The sequence below is a fragment of the Phaethon aethereus genome, assembly GCF_964289735.1.
Source record: "Phaethon aethereus genome assembly, chromosome: 1".
NCBI classification, from domain to species: domain Eukaryota; kingdom Metazoa; phylum Chordata; class Aves; order Phaethontiformes; family Phaethontidae; genus Phaethon; species Phaethon aethereus.
In genome coordinates this window covers 223,717,469-223,744,257 of record NC_138575.1, presented here as the reverse complement: position 1 = coordinate 223,744,257, position 26,789 = coordinate 223,717,469, and the positions used below count along the sequence as shown (strand labels likewise).

General features: G+C 53.1%; 2 protein-coding genes across 2 annotated transcripts; both read right to left on the bottom strand.

The window, feature by feature from the left end:
• Window positions 1-5,266: 5,266 nt before the first annotated feature.
• On the bottom strand, window positions 5,267-6,217 carry LOC309414887 (olfactory receptor 52B2-like; the record flags this gene model as incomplete). Its single annotated transcript, XM_082012265.1, has 1 exon — window positions 5,267-6,217. The coding sequence occupies one exon, from the start codon at window positions 6,215-6,217 to the stop codon at window positions 5,267-5,269; it is 951 nt and encodes a 316-aa protein (XP_081868391.1).
• Window positions 6,218-12,550: 6,333 nt separating this feature from the next.
• On the bottom strand, window positions 12,551-13,738 carry LOC309417767 (olfactory receptor 51L1-like; the record flags this gene model as incomplete). Its single annotated transcript, XM_082015311.1, has 2 exons — window positions 12,551-13,630; window positions 13,727-13,738. 2 exons carry the CDS (start codon window positions 13,736-13,738, stop codon window positions 12,551-12,553), a joined length of 1,092 nt encoding a protein of 363 aa, XP_081871437.1.
• Window positions 13,739-26,789: the final 13,051 nt, after the last annotated feature.

Genomic DNA, 26,789 nt, shown 5'->3' with positions numbered 1-26,789 from the left:
CGCTCGAGACCCCGCCGCCGGCCCGGGGCCCGCCAGCTCCGGGTGCCGCCTGCGCTCTCCCGGCGCGGGCTGCCGCAGGGCGGGCGGGCGGGCGCGGGGGACGGCGGTGGTCAGGCTGCTGCTGCTGCTCCCGGGCAAACCGGACGCTGAGTATTGAGACTTCAGCTCCGCTTCAGGTGTGAACTGCAAGATTTGGTGAAAAATACAGCGGATGGCTGTATGAGCTTTGTGAGTGCTGCTGGACACCGTAGGTGGTTTATGAATGGTTATCTGGGTGTCCGTCTCTCCGGGAAGGATGGATATCGCACTTCTGACAAAAAGGCTTTCAAAATTGATTGACAATCAAGCCTCGCAGGAAACTTTTTTTTTTTGTGTGTGTGTTCCATGGGAAATTCCAAAAAAGAAAAAAAATCACTTTATGTAACAGAGGGACTCCCAACTGAAGTGGGGGAGGTATGTCCATGAGGGGGTTGCTAGCTGTTACTTACGCTGATCACAGCTCCTGAAGAGGAGGCTGTAAGTGGGTGTCAAAGCTATTTGGGATGGCTGACACAGTAGGATTGTAAATAGAAATGGTTGTGAGTTGATAATCTTACTGAAATCACAGTGGTTCAAGGATTATGAAATGTAAGGTTACTTAGAAAGTAAATCCCACAGAGTTCAAATATACAGCCATAACAGTCAGTTCTTATTATAAATGATAATTAGCACAAATGAAAACAGTGCTTGAGGATGTAGTGTGCTGTTGCCACAGATGGCCTTGGGTCTGAATAGATTTATCGCACAGATTTTCTTTTAAATTTCATTTTAATTGGCGTTTTTATTCTAGATGAGGACTGTCTGGCTAGAAAGGAGATCTGTGGAAAAGGGCCTGGGGTGCTGGTGGGTACAAGTTACCCCGACATCACCAGGACACCTTGTAGTGAAGGTGGTCAGTGCTGGGTCTTAGGGGGTTCCGAGGCACGCAGGGCAGTGGTTCCCCCCAGCTGAGCACTGGTGAGATTATGTCTGGGCACTGTGTCCAGTCTGGGTCTTCCAGCAGAGCAGTGACAGGCTGGAGATGCTGGAGCCTGGGCTGTGTGGGTTTTACTACCAAGCCATCTACACCATCATACCTCAACTAGATGTATTTCATCCACACCTTCTCCACCATCAAATCTGCTGTGCTCATGGCCAGAGCTTTTGACCTCTTTGTCAGGATCTGCAGGCCCCGAGGCATACTTCCCTCCCTGACAAACTCAAAGCACCAAGGCTGATACGGGGTTGACCATCCAGGCAGTACCTCTGGTGTTCCCAGCGTCCTTTCTCCTGAAGATGCTGCAATACCACTGCATAAGTAGTCTCTTGCACTCTTTCTTGTCTACACCAGGATATCATCAGTGACAGGACAAGGGGCCATGGGCACAAACTGCAGCACAGGAAGTTCCACCTCAACATGAGGAAAAACTTCTTTGCTGTGAGGGTGATGGAGCCCTGGAACAGGCTGCCCAGGGAGGCTGTGGAGTCTCCTTCTCTGGAGACCTTCCAAACCTGATGCGTTCCTGTGCAACCTGCCCTAGGTGACCCTGCCTTGGCAGGGGGGTTGGACCAGGTGGTCTTCAGAGGTCCCTTCCAACCCCTCCACAGTCATGGTGTGAGCAGCATCGGAGCTGAGGGGTCTGACCGTGATTGCACGGGTGGGTGGGTAAAGCCTTTCAGCTGGCAGTGGACTCACACAGCTCAGAAAGGCAATGAGAATCAGGTTAAAAGTTTAAGGGCAGACTCATCACCTGGTGCCAACTGGAATAACTGCTAAGACTTGGGCAATGAAATTCCAGTTGAAATGTGTGCCATTTTTATGGTCAGATGCTGCTTCTTGCACTGCACACATTAGATGTTATTAATTAGAAGAAATGCATATAACTCTGAGTGAACTAACTGCATAAATATTTTAACCAAACACAATTTCCTCTATTGATTTTCTTCTTACAGTAATGTCTGATGGAGAATGATGTTCTGTCCGTGTTCTTTGGGGAAAAAAAAGGAAGGAATAAATACTTCAATAAAGTTTAAAATGTTGCAGCAGAGTACTGGATATATCCACCAATATTATGCTAAGAATATCAGCAATTTGTATCAGTTAATTAGGGAACACAGCCATCACAAGGATCGGAGAGGGGTTATCAGTAAGAACAATTATTCTCAGTGGGTACAAAGGAGAGTTAAAGATTAAGCAGCAGAAGCAAACGCAGGCTATCACGAGATGGCCAGTTTTAAGAACCAGGTCTGCGGGTCTGCAGAGGAGCTGACAAGGGAGGTGGGATTCCTGCTGGGTGGAGCATCTCGGACTCACCAGATAAGCTATGGGACACACCGCAAGGGTGGGTTTGCCATAGATCTATCTGGGGTTTCATGCACAAAAACAAAGGTGTATGTCTGCACTATGAGCCCAGTATTTCCAGGGCATGGCAGACCCTGCTGCCTGTGCGCAGGACGGACTGTCAGCCCACGAACAGAGAGAACTGGGGATCTTCTTTCCTCAGTAGTCCATGCATTATTAATCCATGAATTTATTGTGTATTTCTATTTCCATATAAACAAACAAACAAACGGGGTTTGGAGCAGTAAGGAGTTAGTTAATATTCTATTCTATTCTAATTTTGCTGCCTGTCACTCAAATGTCCCATTCCACCAGCATTTATACCCATGAGGCTATGGTGTGAGCTCACCAAGTTTTGCCTCCAGACACCTTTCTGAGCAAAGGCTTTGCATCTGCGATCTCCTGGCCTGTGCCGTGGGAAGGCTGAACCATACTTCACACTATACTTTCACCAAGACCCTGAAAGAATGAGCTGATGTGCAGCTTTGTGGGACAGAGATAGTACTAAGGACAAGACAAAGATGGTCAAGACCCATCCTTGAAGAGCGTTAGTGGTCTACTAATTGCACGCCTTCAAGGGATGGAGGAATTCCTCAGCCTCTGGTTGCTCAGGGGCACTTTCCTTTTGGCCACGCTGGACACTGAAGGCAGAGGTGGATTAACACAGAGAAGTCTCTGGCAGATCCTCACGTATCCGTGAATTTCAGGGAGCTGTTGTATCACCCCGAGTGCCCTGCGGCGATCTAGCCCTGCTCATCTTACGGCCCTGCCTTCTGTGACCGATCCTGCTTGTCCTAGGACCATGAGATTTCCCATTACCGTGATGAGGGTGACTAGGGAGTTTCTTGTGTCTCCTTCTGTTGGGGATGGTGAAATGAAGGATTTTCCGGTCCACAAGCGGAAGACACTTCCAGACTGAAGTGAGGTCTGGAAGGCCCCAGCCCTTCCCCATCCCAGCAGAGTCTCTGGGAAATCTGGGCCGCCCAGGGATGCTTGGTGGTCCCAAGTGTGGGATTCCCACCTTCCCGTCCCAAGACACTCTGCTCCAGCTGCTTCTCCTGGCCCCATGACCCGCTGCTCCACCTTCTCCTTTCTACCTACCCAGCCCCAGGCTGCGACACCTCCAGAAGAGCTGCCCTCTTTTCTCGGGAGCACTCTGTCACCTGCAGACGAGATGTAATTCTCTGTAATCCTCTGCTTCAACTCTCACCCCACAAATGGGAGAAATTTATACTGGGTTTTTTTTTTGCTTTCATTTGCATTTTTTGCCTGTTGGACAATGTCTCTGCTCGGCAATATTGCAATCGAATCAGGTTGCGGCGCTGGGGTCCGGGGCTTTGGGAGAGGTAAGGAGCACGTCCCAGCTGCACAGCGCCTGGCTCGCCGCGGCGGTGGAGGGGTGGGCTGTCTGCGTGGGTCCTCCCGCACGTGGAGACGTGCACATCGCATGGCAGCATTTTGTGTCAGGGCAGCAAAAGCCCCAAGGTCTTTTAAAACTCTTAAATGCCAATCATCCGGAGCCGCAGATCTCTGAACGTTCCTGTGCTTATTGTTTTAACGCCTTCTTTTGAGACTCCTGGAGGGAAAATATTTCACCATTTGCATATGGTAAACCTTTAGCATCTGGCTTTTTCCTCAAGGCAAACATTTCCTGAGCATTTCTACCCTGACTGACAGTTTCACGGTCCATATAGCGACTGAGTACTTTCTTTTTTCAGTTCTCTCTTAGAAGACCTCTCTTAAAGTCCTTCTTTCTCATGGTTATGGATTTTTATGTGTGAAAAAAAGCCAAACAACCCTGTATGGATTTCCCACACTTCCTACATTAGTATTCATACTAATCCTTATCAGCTTCCCCTTTTTTACACTTTTCATATTTTTTACAGCTGATTCACCTTCCTGCATAAATCAAAGCAAGCAAGGTGTATGTGTCTGTGTCTGTCTGTCAGCTCCCCCATAAGCTCTTAATTTTCTGGTTATTTTCTACCAAATCTGACAGAGATGGAACAGTCATGGGGATATCAAGAGCCCTCAGGTTTAATGAGGCCAGGTCTCGGGAGAAGGGAGATCCTGCCAGCAACAGGCAGAAGGGAAGGGTCTGGAGGGGCAGCTCAACCCACTGCTCAGCATCAGGAACTACGTGGGATGCAGAACAGGGGAGGACAGACATCGATGCTCCCGTCGCGCAGGGAGTGACTTGCTCACCTGCATCGTCTTGAATGCAGATCTTGGGAAGATGCAGAACCTTGAGCCACAAACCATTTTACAATAATTCACCCCATTTATTAAAACTTCTGGGTTTGTTGTCTTCCTCAAAAGGATCTCATTTGGGGGCAGATCTCCAACTATTACAAACAAGCAAAAATTCAGTGGTGCAGTGCTGACTGTTGGCAGTAGGAAAGGCCAGTAAAAATTAAAGGATTATGTTTCTCTAGCTTGCACTGAAGAGGTCAGAGAAAATCGAACAGTAATTCCTGCACTTAGTCCAATACAATATGTTTTTGTCAGCTTATACATAGGAAAATGTGATATTTTCTGAAAACTGCGAGATATAAGATATAGAAACTTGCACTCAATGGAGAGCTGGGCACGGCAGAGTCCAAGAAGAAAACATGCATCTCACCACCATGTAGGTCCAAGCAAACCCGTCGATAAAGCTCTGATGGTAATGGTGTAACACCAGATTGCATCTGTTCAAATTCTGGTCTACGGTTCCCCACTAATTTCTCCTTTTTCATTAGTGTTGCAATTTAGTCTGAGGAAACATCTAGTAGGAAATCTGATCAGCAGTGATGTTGGTCTGAGTCTAAAAAAGGTAGGAAGCAGGGTTGTTTCACATGCATACACACCGCTGCTTTGGCCCAGACCATTTCTCTGTGCTTTCCTTTCAAAGGAATAGCATCCCTGTCACCGCATTTGCCCAGTTCTGAAGAGTGCTTGGGACACCTTTTCTCGAATTAGTTTGTTTTTCATAGTGTAGATGATGGGGTTTAGCACGGGTGGCAGGAGCACATAGAGATTGGCCAACAAGATGTGAACGTGGTGGGGGACGTTGTGGCCAAACCGATGAGTGAAAAATGAGAAAAATGCTGGTGTGTAGAACATTAGTATAACACAGGCATGAGAGCTGCAGGTGCCAACTGCCTTGAGCTGGGCATCCTTGGATGAGAGCCTGAAGACAGCCTGGAGAATGAGGACGTATGATACCCCGATGAGCACAATGTCTATGCCTGGGGATAGAAGAGTGGTGGCAAAGCCGTACCAGATGTTAACGGAGATGTCGGCACAGGCCAGCCGGGCGATGCCCATGTGCTCGCAGTAGGTGTGCGGCATGATGCTGTGTCTGCAGTATGGCAGCCTCTGAAGGAGGAATATTGTTGGGAGCATCACACAAAAGCCCCTGGCTATTGCAGCCAGCCCTATCTTGGCTATCACCGAGTGCGTCAACACTGTGGCATATCGCAGGGGTTTGCAGATAGCCACATACCGGTCGAACGCCATGGCCAGCAGAATGGTTGACTCTGCAATGAAGCTTAGGTGTGTGAAGAACATCTGGGTAAGGCAGGCGTGGAAAGACATCTCCTTGGAAAGGGACCAGAATATGCTCAGGGCTTTGGGCACTGTGGAGGAAGATAATACGAGATCTGCCACCGCTAGCATGGCCAGGAAGAGGTACATTGGCTCGTGGAGGCTTCGCTCCACCACAATGACAAATAAGAGAATGAAATTGCCAAGGAGAGCTGCGACGTACATCAGGCAGAACGGGATGGAGAGCCAGGTGTGCAGGTCCTCCAGGCCTGCCATGCCCAGCAGAAGGAAGGAGGCAGGCTGCAAGCTGGTCTGATTGAGAGCCGCCATGGTGGGATGATACCTGAATTAGTTTGGGCTCCCTTCCCTGTAAGTGAAAATAGGGGAAGAGGGGGAGCACGGTTCATAATGCAGAAAAACCCACCTGAGGTTCCCCAGAGCACTTTATTTCTCTGGATCCCAAAGCGTTTTAAAAAATCACTCCCACACACATCGCAGAAGTGTGCTTCAGATACTGACTGCAAATCAAGTAATAAATTAAATTAAAAAGTGTATTTCATAGACTCAGATATTGAAATCCAACAAAAGGTTTTACCAAAGTTCACAAGCTTGGCAAAGGACCCAGGAATCCAGCCCCTCCAGCTCCAATTGCTGCTATTTGTTGGGCTTTTGTTCTGTAGCACCCAAAAGCATGTGAGGCAGGAGACAAGCTGGGGCTGACTGACACTGAATTTGTACAACATGCTATTTCTCTCAGTACCCACCTCGCCCTCTCTCTCATTCGCACGAGGGCAGACTAGGATCCCTGCAAGGCAGCGAAGACTCGCACAGCCCCCAGGGCAGCGAGGCTGTTCACTGACGGCTGCATCGCGTCCATATGGAAGGATGATCCACGAAGCAGAGCAAAGCAGAGCGGAAGATCAGCACCCCGCAGAGTATGAGATCTCGGGGAACAGCCACTGACTTTTAAAGCAAGTTCAGAAGCAGAGGCCTAAGGCAGAGCATGGCTGTTGATAGGAAAGGTGTGCAATCCTGGCACAGAGTTTGCACAGAGGAGCGCAGGACCCTCAGTGTTTGCTCCTGTCAGAGCCCAAGGATTGCCCCACTGCATAATGGGGTGGGAGGCATCTGCACTGCAGCTGGGTGAGATACAACCCAGCCGTGCTGTCCTAGCGTAATCTGCCCCACGCTCTGTCACATCTTCCTCTTCTGGTCTCAGCTGGACACATCTGCCACCAGATGTGCACCGAACAAGCCCAAATCCTCCAGTGACCCAGCACGTGCAGGGTTTGCTCGTGGAGTCCTCTGTGCACGCCAGGGACTGCTGCAGCTCTTCTCCTTGGTGCTGCCTTGGCACCCTTGTCTGTGCTTCCCCTTCCTCTGCAAGCTGCTCGGCCCTACCCAGAAGGTGATTTTCAGTATTTCCAGAGACATAGCAACGCCAGCCCTAAGGGCAGCAGCAGGCAAGCTAGTCGAAATGTGAAGAAGAGCCATGAACCGTTCACAGACAACGGGTGGTCAGGTCTCCGGCTGCTTTGACTGGCAATAACCTGCCTGGTGATAGCGGAAACCTTTGCGGGCAGCCTGCTGCTTCTTTGCATGCACATCCCGGTCCCCTCATTGGGAATGATATGTGAAAGGCAGCAGGACCTCATCAGGTAGATACCAGCTTTTTCGAGCCAGGCTCTGATTTCCTGCATGCAATGTTGATCCGGGTGGAGCCTGGGAAACTCTCCTGCAGGTAGCACACCCTTCAGGTCAGAGGAGGACCCCGGGGCCAAAGTAGCACCATTTACCTGACAAACCCTGCCTGGAAAATGGTGCTTCTCATCTTCAGAGCCTAAAGCTGCAGGTTGGAGTGATCAGGGGGAGTTTCTCCCAACTGCAGAATTTTACCTTTTAGTTCAAATCAGGCACCTCAGCCACAGAAACCTGCCAAATGACAGCTACTGCAAATAACTCACCAGCTCCCGGGACAGCCAGGAATGAGGGTATCTGCCTCTGCACCCGAGGGGACACCTGCGGAGAGGGCAGAGGTGGCGATATTTGTACACTCCGCCTGAGTCCCCACGGGGCTGACATGCGCTGGGAGCGGCAGAGCTCTGGTGTGTGCTGCTTTGACAACTGTGACGGGAAGTATACCAAATTAATGGGGTTTTGAGTGGAACTCCTTCAGTGTGAGCTGCGCGGTGAGAGATTACCTTCTGTTGCCTCTGCAGATTGTGGCATGGGAGGGAGTGCACAAAGCCTTTGGAGTGCTGTGTCATCTCCTTCACAGCGGGTTGGGATGAGGTGGGATGGCTGAAGACACATGGATGAGTGACGCTGACCTCCTCCAGCCAACCCTACCGAGATGACACGCAGTCTGCTGCGACCACTGCCTCCAGCCCTGCTCTGCCTGCCACTGTGAGTGTTCAGTGCTGCTGCCTCAAGCACCAGGGTGATTAACACAGCGGACGTGTCTGCTCTGTGCAGCAGGCTTCATTGCCGCTCCTGGTCGGAATGCTCAGCATTGGCTTGTGCTCTGTGAGGACTCTCTTTGGGGGCATAAAAAGAAATTCCAATATGAACAAAGAGTGGGAATGGTCAACAAGTGGGTGAGCAGAAAGATGCTGGGGGGTAATGGAAACTAATAAACGTATGGAGAAAGTCAAACTTGGGTACCTTAAATAAAGCACTAAATCTAGATTTAGTTGCTGAAATAAAACCAGACAGGTTGATGTTAGCCAGATATTTCCTTTTTCAGCCAGATATTTTCTTTTTCCTTTCTTCTTCCTTCCTTTCTTTCATTTTTTTTTTTTTCTTTCTCAGGGAAATTGTGACCTGACATCTTGGGAATCAACATTTCAAGATTAGATTTTCAAGCCCCCAAAATTCAGATATTTGCAAAATGTCGTTGTCACCAGCTGTTGGCATGTGCCTGCCTTATGGCTGTCCAGCCCCAGCACAGATATTGTAGCACATAACCCCTGTCTCAGAGGGACTCTAGTGTAAGAATTCATGGTTTTAATTAAAGTCCTCAAGCCTCAGTGACCCACTTGACATATCTGTGGCGTAGGCAGACTAACGCTTTCCATTGCCTGAAAATCAATTTTATATTGGTAAAGCTGGAATTATCTATGTCCCACACCTAATTTGGGTATCCTTCCCTGTGGGTGAGTCAATGGCAAGTAGCTCTCACAGGGACTCGGAGTGGGGGACTGATCTCACCTCATTTCTCTCACCCTGCACAGGGGGACCAGGACCTACAGCAGTCCCAAAGATGCCAGGTTTTGGCATTGCCCAGCAGCTTTCAGGGGTTCCTCTCTCCTGTCCCACGCTTCTGGCAAGCTATGGCTCAGGTCTGAAAAGCAGGCATAGGGTTTAAGTTCCTCAACTTTGGGGTTTTCAACCTAAAATCTCAAAATCAAAGCACAGCCACCTTTTGAATGCAGCAGCCATATTCGGGGGTGTGTGGGGGTGTGTGTGTGCATGGTGTGCAGGTCTCTGTGCACATGTGTCCTTTCTCCGATGGAGGCTTAAGTGGGGTTCCTCTGAAAAATGCCTTCAGTAAGCCGCTCAGGTGAGGACCCTCTCATGGAGACTTTACTTCTGGACTGGTTCCCTGCTTCAGAAAAAGGAAGAAAATGAGAAAAGGTAAGAAGGAGAAACAACTTTTCTGTGAAGGTCCTGATATGGGACAAAGAACCTACGGGGTGCATCTGGTGTGGGGCAAGCTGTGTGACCCCATGGATTTGCTTTCTCATTCTCGGTCTCCAAAGCAGAGATGTGCCCCCCTCCCCGCTAACATGAAGAACTTTATTGCCAGCATCGCAAAGCCTCAGCTGAGACCACTGGGGCCTGGGGGCGGCGGGAACCGGGAGAGTCCTGCATCCCACGTCCCACATCCTGCATCCCACGTCCCACATCCTGCATCCCACGTCCTGCATCCTGCATCCCGCATCCCACGTCCCATGTCCCGTGTCCTGCGTCCTGCATCCCACATCCCACATCCCATGTCCTACGTCCCGCATCCTGCATCGCGCATCCCGCATCCCGCATCCCGCTTCCCACATCCCACATCCCGTGTCCCACGTCCTGCAGCACCCAGCAGAGGGAAGCAACGAGCCGCGCTCCGCCCGCAGCCTCCCCGGGGGTGCTCGGCCCGAGCTGCGGCAGATCCCCCGGGGAAAGGGGAGTGGGAGTTCGCAGGGTGCTGGCATCGCAGCTCCCGGGTGCTGCTGCCAACGCTCTCAGCTGGCGAGATGGCGTCCGGCTGCGGCCGCGCCGATGCCCCCGGGCTCACAAGCTGCGACGGAAGGTCCCGCTCTGCGGCCATGGAGCTCGGCTCAGCCTGCGCCAACGTGGGAGTGCTGCAAGGAGCTTGTTGCTGTCAAACCCGACAGCCTGGCCAGCAGCAGATGCCTGCGGAAGAATTGAAACCCAAGGCAAACACGCAGTGGTGCTCCTCAACGCAAAAGAGCACAGGGGCTCCTCAGGCAGAGAGGCTATCTTGGTATCAAAGGCTTGCTCTCATGTGAATGTATCTTGCTGCTTTTTGAGCTTACAGAAACCTTCGCCATCCACACCACACTGCAGAGCTCTCCCCGAGGGAGAGGGTCTTAGGACAGTCTGAGGTTGAGGACAGTGGGTCTCACCCATGAGCAAGGATCTGCCAAGCAGCTCAGGCAAAGGTTGTCTGATTGAAGCTTTCACCAGAACAACTCAAAACTTTGATACTGGAAGAAACAGAATTCCTGCTCTCCAGAGTCTTTAGTTAGGGCCATTTCATTATACATAGGAGGATGCGTATATGTGTCTATATAACATGTGTTATATAGGTGTGTGCCAAGGGGTCTGAGCCTGGAAAGGACGGGGAAATCCACTGGACCACTTATTAAAATAGTTATAGTTCCCAGTAACGGTGTCTCCCAAGGACATGCTGCTCTGACTTGTTACAGTGCTGGGTGCACAGTCCATAAAAAACAGTGGCAGAAAACATGAAAACAGTTCTTAAATGTTTAAACTGTTTTAAAACGTCCTTCCAAGGGCAGGCAGTTTATACAGTGTCTGCACCTCTGGATCAGCTAGAAGAGAACAAGCTCCTTTTGAAACAGCTCTACCCCGTCAGCTCAAGTGGGAAGAAATCAATCTTCTAACTCCAAACGAGCCAGTCTGAGGAGGCGTTGTGCTGCAGTGCCTTATGGAAACTCCAGCATACTAATTAGTGCATGCTAATTCAGCAATGACAGTTGTTTCAAGAAATCTGGTGTTGTAGCCTAACCCAGGCAAAATGCTCCAGGTGAAAGAAAGAAAAACCTGGGGAGGAAGGCACTTGTGTTTTAAAGAGAAGACAATATTTTTGATTAATGTCTGAGAGTCCAAAAGTCATTGTTTTATATAAAGAGTTCCCCTTGCAGACCTGGGGGGCTGCTTCTGTTATCAGCCCCCTGTTTGGGACACCAGTCCAGCTGTGTCTGCAGAGGGTGAACCTTGCCAGACCTGGTCCCCTTGCCTCCTAATTACCCTCATCCTCTCCCTCACCTATAATGGATCAAGTCCAAATGGCCAGTGACCAACCTGGTCTCCCTGGGGCCATACATGGTCTCAGGTGGCGGAAAGGACCATCACAGGGAGCAGTGCCTGCCCTGGCACCCACACTGACACCAGCAGTGTTCACATAGACATGACCAGCATGATTCAGCCCTGTTCCTCCTCAATGGGTGGTCAAGACAGGACACAACCCTTGCACACTTGGTTCACAGTCACTTTTGTGTCCATGGGTCTCTTGAACGCTGGAGCAAACCAGAAGCCTGTCCAGATCTATGTCCAGACCCTGGGTTCCGTTTGTCCTCTCTCCAGCTCCAGCCTTGGGTCTTTCCAGATTCTGGTCTCCTCCCATTCATCAGTTAGTCCAGCTTAGTGTTTGTCACCAAAACCCACAGATATAACCCTGTACACAGACAGTAAGGTCACTCAGAAAAGAGCCAGAAGTGTGTTTAATGAGCAGACAGGACAGGCTGCAGTGGTCAGCTGCATGGCCTGGAGAGTGCATTGACTTGTTTACACTTGATCAGCCCCTTTACCAGCCCCTGTCCATGCTGGTTCCTTCCTGATACACCTAGATCCCTCCTTTTCCCTTGCCTTTGGTCCTTCTTCTAAACATCCCATAATACATTTTTCACATTTCCACAAGCCTCTTAAATCATCCCATATACATTTTTACACAAGGCCCATCGAATATCCAGCACGAGGTCTGCTCTTTCCCAGGGGACCCATGATAATTTTCTTTCTCCCTTCTCAGCAGTTCTGCTTGAACCTTCTTCCTCCTGGCTCCTCCAGCTGCCCCTCAACCGCTGACCTGAAGGTTGTGGTCTGTGTTACTGTCTCTGTTATCTCTTGGGTCTTGGGTTTGTGTATCTAGGTATGATTTGTTATTTTTCCTGTCTTTGGCCTCTGTTTATATGTTGAACAGCCATTAACCAGATATTCTTACAAACCGTGGTTCTTACATTACAGCTATCTACGTAACCTTTACTTTCCATATACCTTTTACCTTCCTTATGTACTTACTTGCCCCATATCCTCACATTGGCAGAAGTTTGGCATGTTCCCCTCTCCTGGCTGGTCTTTTTGGGGGTTGAACCTTGCATAAGAGAGTTGGCAGTGACCATCATATTGGCTTTACTGGCAAATGGCAACCTTGGACTTGCTGACACCTCGTTGGCAGAGCATCCTCACTATCTGTCTCCGGATTGTTTTGGTTTTCACACTGTAAATGATAGGATTCAGGATGGGTGGGGCAAGGAAATGGATGTTGGCTGTGAAAGCGTAGGCCTGGGGGGACACATGGTTTCCAAAGCGGTGCATCATGGACAGGCAGATCATGGGGATAAAGAAGAGCAGGACAGCAGAGATATGTGAGATGCAGGTGTTGAGGGCTTTGAGACGCTGCCTCCAAGTTGCAATGTTCAGGATGGTCTTAAGGATGAGAAGATAGGACAGGAGGACAAAGATCAAGTCCAAACCTAGTGTGGAGAGCAGCACAAAAAGGCCATAGGCACTGTTAATCCTTGCATCCGAGCCTGCATGTTTCATGATGTCTGGATGCAAACAGTAGGGATGGGAGAGCTTGCTGACCCTGGTGAAACACAGCCGAGTCAGCAGGATTGGAAGCGGGAGCTGGATAAGGATGGTCCTCACGACGATTGCCACACATATCTTGCTGGTCACTGAGTTAGTGAGGATGGAGGAGTATCGCAGAGGGTGGCAGATGGCCACGTAGCGATCAAAGGCCATTGCCAGAATGACAGCAGATTCGATATCTGTGAAGGTGTGAATGAAGAACATTTGGGCAAGGCAGGTGCCAAAGCTGATCTCCCCGGCCTCCAGCCACTGCATCCTCAGCATGGTTGGGAACGTGGATGTGGACAAGCCCAGGTCGGCCACAGCTAACATACCAAGGAATAGATACATGGGTGCATGGAGGCTCCGCTCTGCCTTAATGATGGACAGGACAGTCAAGTTCCCCAGCAGCGCCAGGAGATACGTAGAGCAGAGAGGAACAGCAGACCACATCTGAGTGGCTTCCCATGATGGAAAGCCACCCAAAAAGAATGATAGGGTCCTGGTCTGGCTGCTGTTGGTCCCAGTCGGGATGATACAAGGATGCTCCATCTCATCCCTGAATAGCTGCCCTGGAACGAAAGCCAGCACGATCACAAGCCACACACAGAAACAGGGAGAGTCCAGGAGCCCGTCAGTCTGAAGCATTGGTTCAGAGGCATCACCGTGACCAGCCAAGCCGTGCTACAGCAAAGCTTACCAGGAGCTGTACTGAAACAGGCTGAGCGTACTCACCTGCGCCGGCATGCGCGCTCTGACACACAAACCGTGCACAGGCGGAAAACACGCGTGCGTTGCACGCCCAGTGCAGGCAGGTCCTCCTTCTGGCTGCTTGGTATAGCAGGGGAATGAACATTTTTTAAAAAATATGTCCATGAGTGCTTGTGTAAATGCAAATTGAGAAAGAGAAGTGACATTGCGATTAGAGAGGGCTGTGGTGAGCTCTGACCTTGAATTTTGTGCTTTTGCTGGGAGTCTCTGGTGAAAGGAGAGGAGATCATAACAGATCAGATAGTGGTCTGCCTTCGGAAATGCAGCAGCTTTCTTAGGAATGGAGACTGGCCCTTTTAGACCCACAAAACACAGGCCGTCTACAAACACATAGAGGGAAAAAGATCTACTTAAGCTGAAGGATAGAGATTGCTCACAAAGCAACGTGTGTAAATCGTACACGGATAAATGTAAGCTGGAAATTACAAGGACATCATATAAAAGCAGGATGTTTCTGGACATCCTCCCGCTAGAAATACAGGGAGGAGACGTGGAGCTGCTTTTACAGAAGTTTTCTTTCTGTAAACTCATGCTGCCTCATGCTCCCAGGATGGATGGGGACAGGACTCGAGGACTGGAATCTCTAGACCTCTCTCCCCACAGTACTTGCAGGCTTCTCTGCATGCCTGCCTCTGGTCTTCATGTCCGTCTTTGAAGGACCCTCTAGCACAGGGGTTCCCGTGCTCCCTCGGGTGCCTGCTCAGGGGCTGTAGGGAGCAAAGCCTACACCCCCAGCACCCACTACCACCCTCGGTAGCACCCTCAGCACGTGTCAGTGATTGTCATGGTGCTCTCCACAGCCCCAGGTGGGCTCAGTGTGGTCCACGTCGGCTTTCCAACATCTACGGAGGTCTTTTTCCCTTCCGCTCTCCTACAAGGACAGCCCATGGAAAGCGATAGGGAGGAAGGCAGTGGCAATGAAAGAGTGCATAAGAGGACTTTAAAGAAACTGCTCTGGAAATGGCTGGTTTTGACAGCTGAATGAGATCCCTTATGGAGGTTTATGTCACCTTATCTGGAATATCCACCTATAAGTCTAGAAAAGGTTTTGAAACAATTTAAATAACTATAAAACCATTACATTTAAAAATATCTAATGTATCTATCTCTTCAGAAATTTGCAGAAATACTGCTATTCTTTCCTCAAATTCATAAGGCTTCTAATCCACAGCATCTCTCTTCGCCCTTCCCCGTCTCAGTACAGAGGTTTCTGGCCCAATGCAGCACTCTTGGATAACTGCAAAGACAGAACAAGTTCCATGGATTTACCTGGGCTTGCACGAAGCTGCAGACTTTAATGTGTGGGAGTTTTCTCTAGTCCTCAAGAGAAGCTTATCAAAGACCATGTCCCACATTAGATGGAGGGGAAGGAGGAGGAGTTAGGGGAGAAAGTTACCTTCAGACACAAACATCTGACAGGATCAGTTCAAGCAGCCATAATTCCCAGTTCAGTCTCCGCCCTGAGAGTACAGGAACTGTCAGAGGTGGTTTTTAATTGCCCTAAATTTCGGGTATGCCCCATCTCTTCCTCCGGAGCTCTGTGCGTCGCACCCACCGTGCTAGATGGATGCTGCGTTGGATGTGTGCATGAAGTAGTGGGGAACCCCCTCATCTCATCCACCTTTTCTGCAACAAAGCAGCACACGCCCCACCGCAACATGCACAACATCCCTATTTTAAGCAGGCAGAGCGTGAGAAAATGATGAATTCCACAGGCACACCCCAGGATTTCACCAGGAACGAGTGTCCTCACGAAGCTGCGAGCGGAAAAGGGGCTGCACCCTGCTCTACTGTGAAGAGTGGTTCTCTGAGCAGCTGCAGGGCTGCACATCCCCCTCTGCAAGCAGGGGAACATGAGAGTCTGGGGTCTCCGAGAGGTCTCCCATCTCTGTGCAAGCCCTCTGCTCCTCGGAGCAGCACCCACCTCGGGTGGCTGAAATGAGCCGGCCCATAGGAGGGTGACGGGGTGTCCGCAGGTGTGAACGCCTCGGACTCTGTCCACATGGTGAGGGCTCGGGACCCAGCTGAGCCCCTGTCTGCGGCACGGCGCGATCCTCCGGCACGGAGCAGAGCACCCACTCACCTGCCTCGCCGCCACCGCCCTGAGCTTCCCACCAGCTCTGCGGCGAGGAAGCAGCCTGTTCCTGACTGTCAGGACTCGCAGCAGCAGAGGATTTATAGGAGACCAGAGCAATCCCCCCGTGGGAAAGGGCTGGCTTGGGAGCAGGAGGGGTCTTGGTTTCTCAGCGCTTGGAGCAGATGCATTAACCCCTGCAGCACCATGTCCACCCTGACATGCAACGCAGCTCTGCAGCGTGCCATCGGTGCCTGCTGATGGTGGCAGGGGCTGCACCCTGGAGACCCCTTCCAGAGATACCCTCCTCCTCCTCCTCCTGGCCTCCTCCTCCCCAGAGAGTCAGGCCAGTCATGGTTTGGGTAAAGGACCTCCTGCTCTGTGGCTGGGTGATGGATAGTTGAGTCCTAAAGGTTGTTCCCAGCCCCACTTCAGTTCTGTGGATGTGGAAGGATACCCTGGAACAGCTCCCTGGTCTCTGGAGCAGACCAGAGCTACGTGGCCTTGTGTCCTGTCCCCAGAAGTGGCCTTAGGCAGATGCCAAGAGAAGAACGTAAGAGCAGGGCAAGTGGGCTTAGTAATTCCTCAAGCACTTTCCCAGCCTCCAGCAGTTTGTGGTCTAGATGATTGCTGAGCCAGACTTGGTTCATATATACACAACAGCCCAGGAAGGACTTTTTTCTTCCACTATACATTTGAATTTGAAGTTTGGTAACTGCAACACACAATGGCAAGAAGATCTAGAGACACTATTTTATGCTTGTTCTGAACACACTTCTTTGGAGGGCTCCTAATTCATGTATTAGAAGAGACAGTGTACACTTGATCCCAGCCACCCATCTTAGGGTCATTCAAAGGTGGCTTGTGCTGACACGGCCAAAAGCAGTGTCCATGGTGTGACAGCTGCCGTCCTGACCAGTGCCACATGCTGTCTGCAGCGTCAGCTCACGCGTCCTGGCTCTCTGGGATGTGCTGCGGTTGCCTCCAGGAATGCCTGCCTCACACTCTGTGGTCCCTGCGGGACCCCCATCTGCATGGTCCCACATCTGCATCTCTGCCCTCTTCCACCTTCCAGCTTTCTTCTTCACCCACTGTTTAAGGACCAATATCTGCCACCCTGTCCGTGTCCTGCTGGCCAGCCTGGACCACCCAGGCCATAAGCCTCACCGGGTATGGGGTGAAGACCAAGGAGATGTGGGCATGGGTTGCTCTGCTAGATGCAGCGCAGCCTCGAGCCCAGCGTTGCTCTGGCAGGTGAGGCCGGAGGAGCCTGGACTCAGCATCCTCCCCACCGGCTGTCCCCAGAATGCCTCCCTGAGCATCCCAGATGCCTCCAGCTGCCCTGGGTCACTCCAAGCTCCTGTGCTAACTTGCCCTGCTTTTAGCCCTCCCGTTGGGGTGCGGAGCATCATGAGCCCCGCACGCAGCCACTGCAGCAGTGAGAAAGGAATGGGATTCGAGAGAGCACTGTGAGGTGGTCCTCGGGGGCCAGGGCACAAGCACGCGCCTGGGTGACACGCTGGGTTCGGCTGGACCAGAAGAGATGCTCCGGGACATCCACCTCCATACACACCAGCTCTTTGGGGTTTTCGCCACATGGACCTCTTGCTGTGCCCTTGTTGTGTGCTGGCAGAGACTCTTGCAGTCTTGCAATTATATTTTAATTCAGAAGGTCAGCAACGTGTCCAGGTATGATTGAAAACCCCTCTCAGCCCTCTGAAAGGTTCTTGTGAGAGGCAGAAGGTTCACAGAGGTCTTACTAAATTTTGGAATGGATTTTACCGCAGCACTTGGTGCACTGATGGATTAAGTGTTTTGAAAACAACAACATAATAAAATAAATGTCCTGGGAGGATTCTGTCTGACCAGAGGAAATTATGAGAACAAAATGCTTTAATGGCCATTGTTGGTGAGGGGGAGAAATGGGAAATTTAGTGCTGAACATTGTAGCTCAAGAGCCTCAGAGTAGACGAAGATCGTTGAGATTTCAGCATCTAAAGCTATATTTACTACTGTATTCTTTAGGGCCTGTCTTCCCCTACTAGTAAACAGTAATGAAGAAATGCGGTGCACAGGGATGTGGTGAACACGTTTTTATTGCGAGGAGGAATTGCATTAGGGAAATGCTATGTTAAAGACCTAAACCATTTGCAGTCATTTTGGCGGAGGTTCGTTACTGCAGGCATCGCAAACCCCCGGCTGACCGCGGGGAAGAAGCCAGGCTGGGGGCGGCAGCCGCGGCAGCTCTGCCGCTGAGCGCTGAGCTCTCCCAGCCCCGAGACCGGCCGCGGCAGGTCCTGCCGGGGACGGTGGCCCAGGGGCGGCGGCGGGTCCCGTGTTTGCGGAGTGAACTGAGATACGCAGACCATATTGCCATTCTGGATCCCGGATTTAACTTCCGCAGCTACACACAAAAACGGCAGGCAGCGTGGTCTGTCGGGAGGGAATTTTGCTCGCCGCGAGCTCCGGCGCGAGCACCGGCGCTTCGCACGGCCCTTTGCCCCTGCCCTGAGGGAGCCGAGGCGCAGCCCGTGCAGGCTGACTGCAGGCTCGCTGCGGCGGCGGTGGCTGCGCAGAATCACAGATCGTTAAGGTTGGAAAAGACCTCAAAATCATCAAATCCAACCATCGACCCAACACCACCATGCCCGCTACGGACTTCCGCTGCAGGTTCCTACATGGAGCCAGGACCTCATCCCGGTGCGTGCACCTTGCTCACAGTTGCTCCGGTTCAGACGCAGGGTTAGGGGAGGCAGATGGGCTCTGCAGGCACAAGCCCACCAGTGCATAAACTGGCACGGGGGCTTTCCCACGGCACAGCAGAGCTGAGCCGGTTTCTGTAAACGAAGGCGCCTGGAGGTAGCGTTAGAGCCTTCCCAGTCCAGACCAGCTCCAAAAGGGTCTGCTGTCTCTGTGACCGAATGTGCCATGAGAAAGTACCAGCCTGTCAAACGCTCGTGCCTGTGGGTAATTCCCATTAAAAAGAGATGTATGTGAGAGTCCCTGTTATAGGGTCAGAACAACGGAGGAAAAGGGTAGAGCGGAGGAAAAGGGAGAAACTAGGACATTCACCGACAAAGTCTGTCCTTGCTCATCTCTCAGACCCAGAAGGTGTGGGAAGGGACTCGGTCCCGGCCCAGAAAAGCCAGAAAGAGCCGCAGCCAGATGCCTTGCTCTTGATGGAGACAGGGTGAGGCCTTCCTCCTGGGAGTCTGCTGCTGAGAAGGCAAAACTAGGCTTTTTTAGATTTAGATTTACTAAACTGGGGGTTCACTGGCGCAGCACAGCTCCGTGCTGTGCCGGCCATAGTGCAGAATAAGACATTTACTGGGGCAGGGGGACACCGTCCTCGCCCCTTTCGCAGCCGCTGACCCTGCACACCCGCCTCACGCTGATGCCCGCGGTCCGTTTTTTTCTCACCGAGGTCAGCTCAGGAGCAAAATTCACCGCGGTTGGATGGTCTGCCGAGAGCATGGGGAGCCGCCAGCCCCTCGCGAGGCTGCGCGCTCCCTCCCCAGCCCCATCGGGCGCTTCCCTTGTCACCACAAGAGGACTGGCCCGGGCTGGAGACCTGCAGCGGGTGACTTGGGCGGTGGGTGCCAGCTGCTTTCGCACACCTTGCTGGTGTGCAAATGAGAGTGCAAAGCACGGGCGAGCGCCGCGCTGCTGCTCGGGCTGCACGCTGGTGACACGGCTGGAAACAAGTGGGGTAAATAAGCCTTGGAGTAGGTGGGGGCAGCTCATTCCCCCCAGCTCTGCCCTGCACCCCTCTGCCCTTCGCCACAGGGCAGCCAAACGCGGGCTGTACTTCTGAGAGTGGCTTTGGGTTAAGCCGCAGATTGACGGTGGTTATCGCCAACCGCAGCCTGGCTGGACAGTCGGCACCCAAACGGGGGAAGGACTTGGGGCATCCGAATGCCAGCACCTCCTCTGGGAGCTGACGGGAGCATGGTCCGGAGGGAGCCCTGGGACCACCGGGCATCCCCCTGCCCTGTGCTCGCGGGCTGGCAGCACAACTGGGTGTCCAGGGCCGTGCCTCAGTTTCCCCTCCCACCCCGTCCTGCCCTGGTTTGGCCTCGGCACTCCGTGGGGCTCCACCGACACTAGAGGGAGCAGGAGCCCTCCCACAGCAGCAGGTTTGTGGGGTCCGAAATTGCACCCACCTATGGACCCGCACAGGGCGTGGGTCTGTGGCTGTGGGTCTGGTGCTGGGCTGAGCCCCCGCCGCCGCGACGCAGCTTTCCCTGGGCAAAGCCACACACAACTCGCACGGTGCCGTGGGGGGCTTGCAAGGACACAGAGGGTCCTGAGGGGAGCAAGCCGGCTCTGTCCAGCGACTCTTGCAGGGTGGCTTGGCCAGCCTTGCTTTTCTTTCCCCCTCCCTTCCTTAAACCCATGCCTCAGTTTCCCTGCCTGGAAAAAGGGGGTTTGCCTTCATTGGCATCAGCCTGAAGGTCTGTTGCTCCTTGGGGGAATGAACCGGCACAGGGGCTGCCCCCAGGAGCGCCACGTTTCAAAGACGAAGCACAAGGCGCTTCCCAGGGCAGCGACGGTGCCTTCAAGTCTCGACTGAGTGCCTGTCTGGGAGGGGACTCGTGTAAAACACCGGCTCCTGGGATGCCAGGAGGTCCCGGGCGAATGTTGTGCCTTGTAATACACGGGAGCTCAGTCTGGACAGCTTAATGCTTCAGATCACAAATGTTTTCTGCTAAAATCACCCGAAGCCCCATTTATCCAAAAGCTGCTTAATCCCAGTGACAGAGGCCAGCGTTAAGGCACGTGCAAGAGCTTTCCCCGCGCACAGCAGGCTCGGTGCCCGCTGGCGCGGAGTCGTCTCCGTACGGTCGAGACGGCACTGCACAAACACCAAACGGGCCTGGCATCAGTTTCCAGCTGGGATGCTGACAAAAGCCTGGCTAAGGGAGATTATATCTTGCTGTATTCCTGGTGTAGGAGCATGGCATGGGACAGCAAACGTCCCCTTTTCTGAGGGGGATGCTGCCCTGCCATGAGCATTTCGTGACACTTTGGGTGCAGCCGCCCTGCTCGGTGCCTCAGTTTCCCTGCAAGGCACAATGCCTGCCGACCGGCACCGGGGAAAGCCGGGGAACCCTCCGGGGCACCTTCTGATCCCCTGAGAGCTTTCTCTGGGAGGGGAAGCGAAGTGGTGTGCTTCCCTCTGCGATGGGAACAAGAAAGGTTTCAAAAGCAGCCGGCACATTTCACTCCCCCTTGCTGACACACAGACCTGCAACAGGGCAAGAGGGGCTGGTTATCAGGACACAGCCCACCGTCCCTTTGGGAATATGAGCTACCTGAGCCTGCCATGGGCTCTGCCCCAGAGACGGAAGGCAGTCATGAAAACCACGCTGCAGGGGTGAGCAGCCCGCGCGTGCCCAGGTAATCCAAGGCCACCCTCTCTCTCATGGTTCTGCTAAGGAAAAAAAAAAAAGCTAAATATTTTTCAGCTGGTTGCCACCCTGCCTCAGCAGAAATATTTTCTGCCGCGTCAGAAGTCTGACGCAGCATAAAGGGGAACGCTGCCCCTCGGCCAAGCGCTGCCTTATCTCTGCGCAGCCGGGCTCCTGTTTGTGCCGCCCGAGCTATCGCCCCGCTGCAGCCCCCCGCCGCAGCCCCCCGCCGCAGCGGGGCTGGGAGAGGCTGCCGTGACTCAGCACCCTGACGCGGGTGCGCGGTGCCGGTGCACGCTCGGGGCTCGCAATTTATGATGGGAGAGCAGCAATAGGGCAGAAACAGCTGAAACTGCAGAAAAAGGGCTTGGGGCCTGGGCATGGGGGCGAGAGCCCCCGCTGGCTCTGCCAGGCGGGCGACGCTGGTTCCAGAGCTGCCTTTCTGCCTGGATGTCTGAAGAGGACCCTCAAGATAAAGTGTCGCTCTGGGTTGGGGTGAGACAGGTCCTGCCATCCGTCTCAGCTCGGCCCCACAGGGGTGCTGTTATTTGGGGCTCCCTGGGAGAAAGGGGTGCACAACGCCAGGCTGATGGCTCGGTGCTGTGGAGAGCTGAGCAAAAAAACCAACCTTCAGGCCAGTCCCTGATTCACCCACAAGTCCTGGGACCACTTTGGTGCTGGGATGAGCTGCTGGACTCCAGGGCCTCTGGTGGGGCAGCTGGAGAGAGGCTCTGCCAAGGGCTCCCCAAAACACAGGGATTTGGTGCATCGCTCAGGGCAGGGGCTGCTGCCCCATCTGAGGGGTACACGGTGCAGGCAGCCCTCAAACAGCTACTTGGTGGCTGCAAAGGGCTTGCCCCAGGTGCCATCCCATTTTCAGAGACACTTTTGCTAACTGAATGAGTAGCTGGTGCCAGGCTGGAGTCAGGTCTCCCTTTCTGCTTTCCTAAAACCAAGTCCCAACAGAGGAACAGGCCTGGCTCTGTCCATTGCCGGCATTAGCTGCTTGAAAGGCATCGGGGGAACGTAGCCCACACAGAAAACGTGTTCCAGACCCAGCGGGTCCTATGCCACAAACAGGAGGAGAAAAGTCCTTGTCTGAGCTCAGCAATGCACTTGGTCCCACAGGAGCCTTCCTTGCTCATGGGGACATCCTTGCCCCGGGACTGTAAGGTCTGGGACACGGCGCTCGTGGTTCCCGTCCAGCACCGGGGGCTTTTGGGGGGGTCTGTGGTTAAGGGAGCCTCTGCAAAGCGCTCAGGCAGAGAGGTGTCGTGCCGGGAGGACTGGCTAGGTCCTTTGGAGCTAACCTGCCCCTCAGAAAAAAGGATGCCGGAGCCTTGTTACACGGAAAGCGCGGCCATTTGCCCTTTCTCTGGAGTCTCTGGGGTTTAAGTGTGCGGAGGGTGACGTGCTCTTCACTCTGCGCTGCTTCCCAGCAGGAGTGCGACGCAGCATCCTCCCGGAGCAGCCTCTGCTCTTCCCGCAGCAGGAATGTTTGTCCAAGGAGCCCTGGGCCCCCTTAGGGATCCTGGGGCGGGAGAGGAGAGGAGAGGAGAGGAGAGGAGAGGAGAGGAGAGGAGAGGAGAGGAGAGGAGAGGAGAGGAGAGGAGAGGAGAGGAGAGGAGAGGAGAGGAGAGGAGAGGAGAGGAGAGGAGAGGAGAGGAGAGGAGAGGAGAGGAGAGGAGAGGAGAGGAGAGGAGAGGAGAGGAGAGGAGAGGAGAGGAGAGGAGAGGAGAGGAGAGGAGAGGAGAGGAGAGGAGAGGAGAGGAGAGGAGAGGAGAGAGGAGAGGAGAGGAGAGTCGCTGCAGGAGCTGGGGAGGCGGTGGAGGAAGGCAGCGTCGGGCACCATTAGCAGCCAAGCGACGGAAGCGGCTGCTGCCCGCTCCTGAGATTTGGAGCCACATGTGGCACGAGAGCAGTGCAAAAGTCCTGGGGATTTCAGCCGCAGAGGTTTCACGTCTCTTGTCGGAGGTGCTGAGGATGGTCTCCAACCTGCCTGGCATGGCTGGGCTCCCTCCCACAGGGATTTCCCTCCTCAGCCTGTCCCACAGAAGCCGAGCCCCGACCCTCTGTGCTCCATGGGATGACTCTGACCCCAGTACCAGCACCTATTCGGCTCTGCGGCTCTTCCCTTCCTAGGTCGGTAAAGCACCCAGCGTCCAGCCCTGGGCAATGGGTCTTTCTGGCCACTTTCTGCCCTCCTGACCTGACAACGGCGAGTTTGAGCCCTGCACCAGCAGAGCCATGTTGGCAAAAACCAGCTGAGTGCAAGGAAGTTCCCGCTGCCTCGTCAGAGTGCAGAGACCCAGGGAGGTGAAGGCAGCCGGACAGCCCCCAGCTCCAGACACTGTTTGTGCCCGCAGAACCGCAGGGATATGGCAAACCACCAAGGATCAGGGCTGTCGGATTAGCCACAACCTCAGCCGAATTGCCAGCAAGAGACAGCAGAGCGGCTGCACCGCAGCGTTTCAGTGCGGGAGCGCAGTGTCACGCGCAGGGCTGCGTCGATGCCTGGGGGCCTTTGGCTTTGTAGGTTTCCTAACCAGGGCACTGTAATTTGCGGCACCATGTTGTCCCGTGGTATTATAATCACTTATTTAACCTGTGTCGGACCTTTTCTGTGGGTCTGACTTTCCATCCCTTTCTCTCTCCTCTGCTCACCTCCTGCTCTGGCAGTGCCCCGGGGCCCTGGGAACACACATTTAGGGATGCCCACATCGCTGGAGGAGCAGAGGGAAGGGCTCGGTGACCGAGTCAGTGCCCATCCTCCTGATCAGTTGCCTCAGTACGTGCTTTGCGTGGTGTGAACGCTGCCTTTGGGCAGCAGGCAGTGATGAAGGAGACCCTGAAATCCTGTCCCGCCGCACCTCTCACCTGCCCTAAGAGGATAAAATGATAGGAAAACTCCGTTTACCCCACAGATACCAGGGCTGTACGCTGGTGCGACTAGCAAAGAGCAGCAGCTGATGTGTGGATGGAGGCTGTACGGCTGTGCCTACGCCAGCAGGCAGCAGAGCTGGACCCCAGCCCCACTAATAATGCGGCCCGTTTCTGCTAAATGCAGGGGCAGCGAACAGGCTGTCGCATCTTGAGCGCGGCCAGGCGCTGGCTTTTATCTCAGGTCGCAGCGAGGGTGGCGAGGAGCTATCTGGCGTGGGGCTCGCAGGGCGTGGGCGGCGATGGGCTGCCCGTGGGCGATAGAGGGGGAGCTGGGCATGGCCGGGGCGGCGGGGTCCCAGCCAGCCTCTGGCAGGCTGATAGCCGGGGGTCGTGCCGCACCGCTGCGGCCGGGGATGTACGCCGGCCCCAGCACGGCGAAGCGAAGCAGAGCCGCGCTCTGGAGGAGCGGTGCTGCCGTGGCGCGGCGCGGCACGGCGCGGGGGCAGAGCGTGCGCTGCGCTGTGGTGGAGACGCATCACACACCTGGTCACAGCTGGAAAGCCCCATCTGGCTCCCAAAGCCCTGCCCCGTTGCTCTTCCCCTCTGCGCCCCGGGAAGGGCTGCACCGACCACGTCCCTCAGAGCTGTCCCACCGGGGTGGCTCCTCCAGCCAGAGCTCACGTGGGCTCGTTTTGCAGCCATCAGTTTGGTTACGGGCAGGAAAAACACAGCCTTAAATGAGACTGTCATGAACAAAAAAGCTGCTTTTTCCTATTTCTGGATTGTTTTTGCCTGAGTTCTTGTGTTGAGGGATAACTCAGAAGCTGTTTAACTAAATCTTTAGCGTTTTCGTGAATATGCTGGCTCTTACGCCTGACCCTGTGCCTCTCATCCCTTCCCCTCACTCAGCTCTGGACCCCCGTGGCCTATGACACTGGGCTGGCTTTAGGGCTGGCTTCACTGTCCTGGCGAATCCCTTTACAGGGATATAGGGACAGGGATGTATGAACAGGGTCGGGTCACATCTCCTGTCGTGCCCTGGAGGTCCTCAGTGCATTTCTGTTGCAGCCAGCCCCCAACCTCCAGACAGTGTCACCTGAAACCCAAATTTCAGACCCAGGAGATTTCCTACAAAATTAAAGCAATACAGTAAAAGGCTCATGCTTGCATGATAAGTAAGTCATTCTGTGGCATGAAATTCAGGCCAGAGCAGTCAGAGCGAGGTGTGCTCTGCACCTCTTGGGAGTCAGGCCTAGAGGGTACAAAGGGTTAAACCTGGGTCCTGAAATTAGAGGTCCACGTTAGGGGCAGAGAGGCATTCCTTTAACCTGCAGTTATATTTTCCTTTAGTTTATTGTTACAGCACAGAAACAATTTGAAATGTCTTTGTGTTGAAAGCAGAGTGCCTCGGGCGATGAGCCACAGCTAAATTAGATTTCTCTCCTTGCGGTAATAACATCGAACTCTCTGCCTGCTTGCTGTAAAACTCCAGTCTGCTCCAAATCTTCACCGTGGCGTGCCCGTACCTCTTCTGCTTGTGATCTTTCCTATTCTCCCTTTCCCTCCTAGGGAAAAAAAATTGCATTTTCAGAAATTCTCCTTGGCTTTCATGTTCAGGTTAGTAATCAGACAGTCCCAACCAGGGAAGGTTGTATAAGCTCTGGCCTTCAAGTTAAATCAAGGCAGCAGTGCTAGACTGGAGACAGCCAAGAGGACCAGTGGGGTAGGAGTCGGCTGAAGCTCACATATGAATTTACAGCCCAGAATGCCTGTAAAAGGTCATTGCTACCATGGAGTCTCCACACCCAGAGGTGTACAAGTCTCCGATACGACCCTAACCCAATTAGCTGGCTGATTCACATGCTATTATTCCTTTTCTATGAGTGCCCATCCTACGGGATTTGAGGAGTTTAAAGAATTACTGTGGGTATAAAACGAGGCATTAAAAGAAATCAATACAGAAGAGCAGCACCAAATGAGCTTGACTCGATGAAACAGCTGGAACGACTTCCGCCTCTCTTCCTCCTGTTTCCTCTGCCTTCCCCCTTCCGCTTCCCCTCAGCTCTTTGTGACCATCGTTAACCGTCCGCTGAAGAAGTGGTCCTGCTCCCACAACTGGACCAGCATAACCAGACCCTGAACAGGTCAAAGCATGGGACCAGGACCTGAGGTTTCTCACTACAAGGCACCTCTCTCCCTGCTTTTCTACAGAATCCAGAAAAACAGCATTTATTAACCACTTTTTTTTTAATATTGCAGTTAATACCTTCCTCCAAGCCTTTGCATTTGATGTTGTCCTGCTTGTCCCAGCTTCACACTCCTCCTGCTTTCTGCCACCCCTCCCTGAGCTTCATGCTGCTGGTTCAAACGCAGAAGAAAAACATCATTATCTTTGCTCTTTTAAAGTTCAGCTTTGCAGAGCTGAAAATGAGACTCCTATCACAGATGAGGCAAATGCATTGCTAATAATAGACCCTGATGTAGCTTGGATTTTATTTTCAATGTGGGTCTGCCAGGAAATGCAGACTACAGGACGAGAACAGTAATAAGTGAAAAGGCCACGCTAGGTCATTTATTGTCATCCCCCAGCTGCGTGTGCAGCTGTTTTGGTCAGCTCAGTTGTATGGGCTGGCTGACTCACAAGGGTGGGAATATCTGT